The sequence below is a fragment of the Enoplosus armatus genome, chromosome 6 (assembly GCF_043641665.1).
Source record: "Enoplosus armatus isolate fEnoArm2 chromosome 6, fEnoArm2.hap1, whole genome shotgun sequence".
Taxonomy (NCBI): Eukaryota; Metazoa; Chordata; class Actinopteri; order Centrarchiformes; family Enoplosidae; genus Enoplosus; species Enoplosus armatus.
The window spans coordinates 26,450,970-26,461,242 of record NC_092185.1 but is presented as its reverse complement, the minus strand read 5'-3'; the positions used below and the strand labels follow the sequence as shown (position 1 = coordinate 26,461,242).

At 43.5% G+C, this 10,273-nt stretch overlaps 1 protein-coding gene across 1 annotated transcript; it reads right to left on the bottom strand.

The window, feature by feature from the left end:
* Positions 1-7,464: 7,464 nt before the first annotated feature.
* On the bottom strand, positions 7,465-9,887 carry LOC139286360 (spexin prohormone 2-like). Its single transcript, XM_070907116.1, has 5 exons — positions 9,843-9,887; positions 9,605-9,679; positions 9,467-9,515; positions 8,089-8,166; positions 7,465-7,587 (listed from the first exon to the last, which is right to left on the bottom strand). The coding sequence occupies exons 1-5, from the start codon at positions 9,885-9,887 to the stop codon at positions 7,496-7,498; spliced, it is 339 nt and encodes a 112-aa protein (XP_070763217.1). The 3' UTR covers positions 7,465-7,495.
* Positions 9,888-10,273: the final 386 nt, after the last annotated feature.

The following is a 10,273-nucleotide window of genomic DNA, read 5'->3' as shown; positions in this document are numbered from 1 at the left end:
GATTAAAGCAGGAAAGTCAGTAAATCTGTAAAAAAAGCTTCTCCTTCACTTCATTAAAGGGGACCTATTATGCTCATTTTTAACTCCACTTCCACTAGAGAAGCTTTACATGATTCACAGTTCAGAAAAAGTCTGATTTATCTTATTCTGGCCCTTCATGCAGCCCCTCAGTTCACCCTCTGTCTGAAACAAGCCTTTTGAGCTCCTGTCTCTTTAAGCCCCCCCCCCCCACAAGCCCATTTTCTTCTGATTGGTCGGTCAAGTTCCAGAAGTCTTTGGAAGAATTTCCAAAGGGGAACTGTAAACCTAAGCATAAATGTAAACATCTCGTCTGTGCCTGGAGCAGAGATACCATATAAGGACATCCTTACCATATAAGGACATCCGTGCCTCTCTGACATCAGATAGACCCAGCGGTTGAAAAAACTGAAACAGAGCGTTCAGAGCAGCCTGAAGCCTGAGCTTTTGGCTCACAGGGATTACTTTTACATACGTTTACCTCATTATTTGGCGACTTTGGCAACGTTTAGTATGAATATCCGACATTGTAACACTATATATAAGACAGAAAATAAGGAAAAGCATAATAGGTCCTCTTTAAATCCCTTGCAGACATCTGAAGGCAGCAGGACACGCACAGCATGTTGATAAATCTGCGGCCTGTGATTTGAGAGGTGCCACTCAGGAGCTCAGCTGTTTCAGAGCTGATGAACCGGCGATGTGATTGGCTGAGAGCATACATATTAACCACCACCACCTCTGGTCTATATTCACCTTCTGCCAGCCCTCGTTTACACTTTGTTGCTGCTGCACAAGCATGAACCGATGTCAGCAGGTGGAGACACCCACGCAAGACCTACCTACCACTTTTCTTTTTTACCTTTGTGGTTGAGCTTGAAAGATGGAATAGTGCCCTGATTGTAAAAGCAAAACAATGCCAAAATACAGACAAGACAGCAAAACTGGTTGAAAAGCAGTTCAAAGTGAGACGAAAGGGATTCCATGATATTTGCAATACATTAGCCATTTTTAAAATGTTTCTTTTTAAATTTCTTGTAATTATTCGATTTTTGTTGTCACGTAATCATCATGATTCATGTCATCGGTTGAATTCAAGGCCTAAAATTTTCTGTAGGTTTTATATTTTTTAATGTGTATGAATAGTTGAAAGAAATGGGGGCATTTGGTGTCAGAACACACAGTCTGGCATGGCAAATATGGAAGCACAACGACTGCGACTCAAATATCATGATTCTGATTTTTTTTTTTTAATAATTTCAGCAACTGTCATTCGGACAAAAGGATGGGGAAGGAGATGGAAGGTGTGTTAAATGGGTGATTTTCACGCTACATTTAAGAATCTAAGAAGCAGCGACATCAGGTCCCTATCACCTCATCACACACACACACAAACACACTGTTAACCATCAGGGAGAAGGGGTCAAAGTAAGGAAATTCCACGGACACGCAGAGTGTTATACTCTTATCTTGGTCATATAAACCTGCATGTATGTGTGTGTGTGTGTGTGTGTGTGTGTGTGTGTGTGTGTGAGCCCATGTCTTTGTTGTTGGAGCTCTGGGGGTATTGCCTTACAGTCAAAAATGCTGGCTGACTCTGGGTCACACACACTGCACTCTTTCTTTACCGTCCTCTGTCTGACGTCCTGCTTCCAATTACAAGCGAAACATTTTTTGGTCTGGACTGTCGATCTGGATCAGTGTCACAACAGTGTTTTACAGAATAATATCAGCTATACAACAAGATGCGCCGGTGAGCATCTCCATCAACTACAGTCATACTGTAAACTGCAGTATATTATTCATCAGAAATAAGTTTAGTGTCCGCTGACAGTCTGTTGGTCTAATCCCGCTCAGATCAGTTCTTGTCCCCCTGGGGAAGGCAGAAGGAAACCCTGTTTATTTTGTATCTTGAACGAGCCGTTTATCATGCTGTAAGAACTGTGACTTTTAACCAGTTAAAAGCAACATTTAAAAGTAGCATTTTCACGTTTTATGTACGTAACAGGTCACCAGTGATTCAAACGGGGCCCGGCGTTGTTGCTCAGCGGACGGCTGACCAAATCGACCAATCAGAGCTTTGTAAGTGGGATCTGTAATGTGTACATCGCTGTCCTGTATAGCTAGCTTTGTCGGACGACGCAAAAACGGTGACATAGCATCGATGAGATGGATCTGCCGTACCGGTTAATAACAACTCCTGTTGTCATTTCTGGCCAGCTGTTGATTAAAGGTAATGGATTTATGTAAAAGGATTTTCACACTGTATATTCTTAGCCCAGGGCTATCCCCGGGATAACCCCCGCAAACTCGGGGCTAACCCCTGCTCCGGAGCAGCCCTAGGCTAAAGTGAAAGCTTTCTTAGCCTGGGGGGGTAACAGCTCCCTAAGCCCTGGGGGGCTGGTTAATTTAATCAACAACTCTTACAGGGGGAGAAAAAAAAAGACAAGAATGTGATTGTGATGTGATGTGAGAGCCACAACCTTTTCAAAGCATCGAGAAAGCATGTCGCTCAAGCCGTACCCTGCTCTCCAGCCACTGAAAGATTTATTATTTCACAGCTAAAACGTAGAATGATACAGAATTACATTGAATAATTACCAAATTAAAGGTTTGGTTTGGTTGGGCACTGCATTGTCGTCATCCTTCCCCTAGAAATGATCCCAATGCTAGTCTGCGGGTGCTTGAGCTTTAGCATATCCAATCAAACCCATTCAAATAAGGTACTTAATGAAACAATAAACCAACATCAAGTGCGCCTGACGTGAATATTTAGTTTGATGTCAACAACCGCTTAATGCACCACACACACACAGAACACTTTATTTTTTTCCATTTTAATGTATGTTAAACTGTAAAATATAAATGTAAATGTCAGATTATTAAACAAGGGAGGCTTTTCATTACCTAGGAGAAGTTTTTACGTCAGAGAACATTTTATAATACGTGTAATATATGGAGAGTATTTTTCTTATTCTTGTACTTTTAAAATCGTATATGAGAGGAGACGGGGGCGACCGAGATGAACAGTGTGTGAGTGTGTGTGTGTGTGTGGTAGGTTGTCGCTGAATGTGTTAACACGCACACAGTGTTCATGTTTGTGTTTATCGACTGTGGTTCCTAGTAGCTTCATTATTAAAGATCGAGGATGTCTTTCTCCGAAGTTTAGATTAAAACTTCAATTCTTTGCTTTGATTTTTTTTTTTTTTTTTTTAAATGAACGCATGCTCTAAATGTTCCATGTTAATGATGGCAATCCTGGAATATTCCCCAAAAATGAAATATCGTTCACATATTAGGTGCCTATCATGGCTTATAACTGTATCCATAATTGTCGGGATCATTTGTCCCTGCTGTTATATGTCATTTACATTTTGTGTCCCTACAGACAAGCACAGGGTGAGACAAACACTTGAGCTACTGATGGGGTCATTTTATGGCAAATACTGAGCAAACTAAAACAAAAATCTATCGCTACACCTCTAACTGGGCAAATTGGACCAGACCACCAGGCCTCGCTGTGTGGAAATGTCCGCTATTAGATTCATTGTGAATTTGTTTGGGAATATGCACCACTAATATGAAATATAAGATGAACACATGAACAAACATCAGCCTGATAAGAAGGGGAGGGGGGGGTGCTTACACAGGAGTGCATTTTCTTACCCAGAGTCAGGTGAAAAGATCATTGTATCTCTGTGTGGCGGGTACACAGATCCAGGACATGTTTATCCTAGCTTAGCACAGAGAATAGAAGCAGAAACTTGTCATACTTGGCTTCCATGTTTGTTGTTTGTTGAATAAAATTAGAAGACATGATGTGTTCAGGAGCAGTCAGTGCTGGAGCTGTAGTGTGATTTCCATAATAGTCAAATGGTACAGAGCTGATTTGGAAGCAGCATAATTATTCAGCGCACGTTAACTATGTCGATAATGTATTGTAGAGCCACAAGCTCTCCTCAACTCTTTGTGACTGTGTTTCACAACTTTCATTTGGTTCAAGTTCGTGGTACAGAAACCATAGTGTGTCCTAGACTGTGTTCAACCTCTGGAGTCCTGTCCCGGTGGAGGGTTTTTTTTCCGTCTTTGATGGAGCTAGTTTTTTTTTGTTTGGTTTTTTTTGGGCTAAGCTAGGCTAAACACTCCCTGGACCTGGTCTTTGCACTGTACGAGCAGAGATGCTACCGATCGTGTCATCAGGCTCTGGATAAGAACGCAAACAAAGCATATATGTCAAAAAGGCCCTGAGCTCCTGTAACTGGATCAGTTTGATAATAGTTACTGTGATGAAGTACATGTACTATTTGAAAGGTGAGTTTACATTGCCCCCACCCACACACACACACAATATGACATCTACCCTCTGTGCGACTTAACAGAAAATAGCCAATCATGTTGCCAAACCCCTCAGTGTCACATCGTTGCGTATCTCTGTATGTTGCCCGTTTACATCATGGTAGCAGTGTCACCTTGGAGGCGGGGTTTTTTTAGGATGGTCGTGCAGCTAAGCTAAACACGAGGACGTCCTCCTGACTGTGCAAGCTTTTAGAAAACAAAGGAAGTGCCTTTTCGAGTAAGGATACTTGTGCTTCATTGGAGGGTCGTGTCCCGCGGTGATGTTCAGTGCGCAGCTGAAGCACCTCAGTGCGGCAGGCGACGGAGGACGAGCCAGTTGAAGGTTTCTCGTTGGGCGTGTGTGGTATGTGTAACCTGAACACTGAACACAGCTGGTTTCCACGTGGAGTCTGTAACTAAACTGTGAATGTCATATGGACATGAAATAAAGACGATTATCGAAAATAAAGTATTATTAAAAGGCATGATGATGATGGTGTTTGTTGTTTCACTTTCCTTTCTGTTTTGTTGAACTAATGCAGGGGTGACGTATTTTTGTAGGCCAACCCGGAGGTTAGCGTCGCCCTGGTTCCCCTCGACAAAAAGCCAAATGGGATTTTTCCACGGGATTTTGGATTATTGCAGAAAATAACAAAAGTTTATGATACTTACCCGTTTTGTTCAGCAAGATAAACTCCACTAACCGCTTTTATGATTTCTGAAGCGTAAATGGAATCAGCAGAAGTAAAAAGCTAACGTTAGGCTATAAAGGAGCTACACCACGGTGGCATTACTTCAACACCACCACCACTAAGCTTCACTTTTAAGAGAATATAGATAGATATAGATATATAGACAGATAGATATAGAGTATAGTTTGGGGTTTTAGGACTAAATCCTGCAGCACTCTATACAAAGCCCCCATACTTCCCTCTTCTTTCTTCTTTAAGTCCTCAAAAAGAAATCTCCAAACCTCCAAAAGTCGGCTGCATGCAGAAGAACACGACACACATTCAAAGATACTCATCAGTTGGTTTGAACTACAGTCCCGCCTCTCACCGGGCAGATAGCCAATCATAGTTTAGGATAATGGTGTGGCACCTGGTGAGATTCCCTGTCTGCCATCCTCCCTTGTTTTTTTCCTCCCTTCCTTCCTCCCTTCCTCCCTTCCTTCCTTCCTTCCCATTCTTTCAATGGCAACACTTTCTTTTCCTACCTCTACATTAATCCGTGTGAAAGTCTCTTTTCTTTGAGAATAAGTGTGCACAGAACGCTGCATTGTAGTACAAAGTACCGTCATATTTAGGTTGGCGTTGTCCGACGTGCATCAGAGGTGAAACCGCCCAAAGAGAAGTCCGTGTACAGTTACTCCCTCTACATTTACAGCAGATATTTACTGATAGTCTTTGAGGGCCTGGAGTCAATCCCAGACCCCCTTCAAGGTGAAGGCAGGGTTCAGGTCACACATCGCTCTCTCCCGGCCTTCCTGCTGAAGAGGGAAAAAAAAAAAAAAGGACGAAAGGTCTAAAGTGACTTCTGCAGCAGCATGATGAAACCTAGCAGGGTTGGCGGGGCCTGAAATGTAATCAGTCTAAACAGAGGTGATATCCATTACAGGATTAGCTAAACCAAGCACTGCTGCTGTTTGTTTAACTGAGGCTAATAGAGGCTGTTTATATGGTTGGAGGAAATGGGGTGAGGTGGTGGAGAGGACAGAGAGAGAGAGAGAGAGAAACTGAGGTCACAGTGTTCAGATGGAGGTTTTTATGGTTCAGGTTTTAAGCAGCCACAGCAGCTTATCAGGCTACAGCCATGCAAAAAAAAAAAAAAAAAAAAAAAAAAGGCCTTCGTTCATACAGTAATGTGGCACATACTGTACACCACTGGCGGGACCACTCCATCGCATCCATGGAATAACCCAGCTAGCACTGCTGCTAGCGAGCTAATCTGCTAGCCGCTTTTTGCTTCTTCTTTTTTTTGGTTTATTGTTTTTTTGACATTGAAAGAACATTGTCATACATACAGTGACATTTGTAAACACCCCCCACCCTCACCAACAAATATTCAGGGAAGAGGAGAAAGATTTTTTTTTTTTTAAATAATAATATAATATTAATAATGATTAAAAAAGGGCAGAAAAATACATAAAATGTGATATAATAGAATAATGGTGAAATGTTTTAGTGATCAGGATGGATGCCTAACACAACAGAGTCCCAACATTATCGCTGCATTTGGTGCAGTTGTCAGGAATGTTGGCATCAGGTGTCACATCGGCTCTGAAAAGCCATTTCTATTGTGTCACTTTTTTTAGTGCTGCGTTGATATTGTGCTCTGAAACAAGTGTTTTCACACTCATTCCCTGTAATGTCTACTTTTAGATCATCTCTCCAAGCAGATGAGTCTTGAGTGTGAAATGTCCTTTGATTTGCACCACAGCATAACAGAAGATACTGACAATTGACCTGGAATATCTATAAAACCAGGATTTTTGCTTTTAGATGTTTTTGCAGAAAGTGTATGAAACCTGTCACACATTCTGTCATGGTGTTACTTATGGATGGAATATTTTTTAATGGAGACCCCCTGGAACCCCCTCAAGGACCCCTGGGGGTCCCCGGACCCCACTTTGAGAACCACTGATTTAAAGAAATGAGACGTTCTCGAACTCGGATTAACTTTATCTTACTTCACACAACTGTAAAAACACCTCTGGTTTTCTACTGTCGACTGCTGCCCTCTGGTGGTCAAAGGAACACACTGCAAGCCACAGAGATGAAGCCAAAATAAAAAAGATGCAAAGACCATCTTCCATCATTTATTCAGAGCATTTTTGTCTTTTCTGTTGCTTCATATACAGCAAGCAGACATCTGTACAAAGAGCACACATATTATTCATGCACGGAAAATACAAAGAGGCAAACGTAACAATTCACAGAGGAAATGTTTAGATTTCATATTTAAATCTGAAGCTTTCATGAGAACCTGCTGAGGGTCTGGTTGGGTTCTAGCACCACTTGTGTCTCTGCCTTAGATGTTCAATAGAGACTGGACCCTGACCCTGGGGGGGGGGGGGTTATTTTTTTTGGACATGTTCTCAGTGAAGTGTTTAGTTTAGTTCCCCTGTGTAGACAGTCTTGTCTCATCTCTCCTGGAGGTATCGGATGAGGACTTTCTCGGCACTCACGATGTGACCGGGTTTACCAAACTCCCGCGGCTGCAGCCGCTGGACGCCTGGACACACACAAAGAGAGGTCCCACATCAACAATAATGCACAAAGCTGACGTTATCATGCCCATCAGCATAGTCTTTGTAGATTAAAGAATGAGGAAACACGTCATGTCATGTTTCTTACAATACAATCATGAGTCAGCCATCAGAATATCACATTGAATCGCCCCCCCTACAATACCTGTTGATGTTTTATGATGGATCTGGATGTGCTAGGACACATTATAATACCTGAGGTATGAGGCATGGTACATTAATGCATATGAAAGGGGAAGGAGAGCTTGTCCACACACTGAACATCGCAAGCTCCCAAAGGTTGTTTTTTCCTGACCATGACCTTGTAGGTTGAAACATTGCATCCAAAAACCTTTCAGGGTGGGGACAACCTCTCCTTTGACATTAATGCGTTGCTGCATTAATCTTCGAAAGGGTCACACCGGGATGTAGCGAGCCCCGTACCATCGCAACGCCGCGATGGCAACAGAGATGGAGTCGTACCGTACCTCTGAGCACTGCGTACCAGCCCTGCAGACCCTGCTTCGAAACGCTGTTGTCGTCCTCCGACGCAAACCTCCTGCCGTCTGAAGACAAGGACAGCAGAGGACAGGGTTGTGCTGACATTGCATACATGATTCTGTAAGGGTAATTCTGTTTAGTGCGGTCCAGGTCTGAGACTAAAGATCTGTTAGCAAGCTGACTTGAGGATTTATTACAGATGTGTGGTTTGTACCGTACTGTTGCGCCTTGTGGTGAGCACCAAACCTGAAGCTAGGGCGGGTCGGGGGTTCGATCCCCGGCTGCCCCCCGTCATGTCGAAGTGTCCCTGAGCAAGACACCGAACCCTAAGTAGCTCCCTATGGAGGCCAGCACCTTTGAGTGGCAGCTCGTTCGCTATCGGTGTGTGAATGTGTGTGTGTGAATGGGTGAACGAGACCAGATCTGTAAAGCGCTTTGGGGGCCGTGAAGGTTGAAAGTGCCATATAAGTGAGAGAATTTACCATTTAAAAACCGCTTTGCCTGAAGCACCGACCTGGCGGATGTGACGACATGTGTTAGAAGCGGAAACATACGAAGACGGACCTGGCGAAGAAGCCTAAAACAGTTTCCGCCGGTTAACGATAAAAATCAACTCTGCTGGTGACTTGGGGGAAACACATCGTGACCAACTGTGTAGATTAAAGCCTTTTTCAAATAGGCTGGTATCAACTATTGATGTCTTTAGATGTTTGATAATACAGTATGTTCAAATGAGCCAGGTGTCAGTGGCTCGTAAGAGAAAATCTCCACTCTGTGAGCCTGCATCAAGGTCTGAATCAAGCAGCCAATCAGGGTAATCTGCGGTTCTGTGTCTTGATTCCTCTCTTGATTCACGCTCCAATCCAGAAGGTGGAACCTTCTGTAGAACGCCCTTGTTTGTACAGAGTCCATGTGATTGGCCAGTTGCGTGCTAGCTAACCCCTGATTGGCTGTTTGATTCAGGCCTGGTCCAGTTTTTTAAAAGACTAAATACAAAAGGGGGCAGGAGCTCACATACACACATTTCTTTTGGAAAGGAGCCCTTAGACGTTGTAAGTGACATGCAATGGTCAAAATGTGTTATTTCAACCGAAATTATAATTCAATAAGACTGCCGACTGTAGCTTTAAAAGCTACTTGTAGGGTTATGGTGATTAGGTGGCTGGATGACAACTGACCAAACTCCATCCATTTAGGGGGAAAATTCGAGCCAATGTAACATTTGACAACATATGCAACAGGTTGTACAAACACACACGTTTGGATCAGCTTTGGAAAATGCGACCGTGCAGCACAGAGGGTGACGAATGACGGACCTCTAATCAAAGTGACAGCAGAGAGTCGGCTTCGTGGTCAAAAACTCACGTTTGCCCTTCAAGTACATCATGGACTGAGGACCCCAGTGGACGTTCAGCTGAAAGAGACACAACAGATTTGGCTTTGGTATCAGGGTGTGGTGGTTGCAGGAGACACCAGTGTGGAGGAGGAGGGGGGGGGGGTTACCTTCTGTGCATAGCAGGACTGCACAAACAGGGAGATGGCTAATGTACAGGTCCAGACGACTGTGGCTCTTATCTTCTGCAACGAGAAGAAGCAAACGATCCAGAATCATAAAACCCCCGCGGTCGCTCGATGTCAGGACTACATGCTGAACATGCTCTTTGAGACAAACGTGTCTGAATGTAATGTGATGTAATATACCCCATGTGGACGCGTACATAGACATAAAGGTCTACGGAACGTGCCGCGTCAACATGAGGTGAGAGCCAGGGCTGAAGACGGACATTTTGACGGTGCAGTTCCCTTCAGGGCTCGACTAAAGACACGAGGTGGTGCACCTCGAGTGACACGTTCAAATCTTCATCTTCATGCAGTGGACAGAATATCAGAAACACCTCCACACAACCTCCAAAGTGACCTTGACGTTGAATCAAAACGCCTCGAAAACCGATTTATTCCACATCCACAGTCACTCATTTCATCTGAGCATGTGAATGTGTCCACGACAAGGTTACGTCCACACATGTCCACTACTTTCTGGCTGACAATCCCTCAGTCCAGTGCTCCCCAACACTCTACACCTGTTAGGGATTGCACACGGCAATTAGAATTGTCGTGGTAGTTCTCATTATTATTGTTGTTACTGCCACGTAATATTTGAAAATGTCAGCC

What these genes read in the sequence shown, in the direction of transcription:
- LOC139286360 (XM_070907116.1), bottom strand. Translation starts at nt 9,887, where the DNA reads ATGTCCGTCTTCAGCCCTGGCTCTCACCTCATGTTGACGCGGCAC. An exon ending in AGTCCTGCTATGCACAGAAG is followed by an intron (nt 9,516 to 9,604) that starts GTAACCCCCCCC and finishes TGTCTCTTTCAG; the next exon opens with CTGAACGTCCACTGGGGTCC. An exon ending in GATGTACTTGAAGGGCAAAC is followed by an intron (nt 8,167 to 9,466) that starts GTGAGTTTTTGA and finishes CCTTGTCTTCAG; the next exon opens with ACGGCAGGAGGTTTGCGTCG.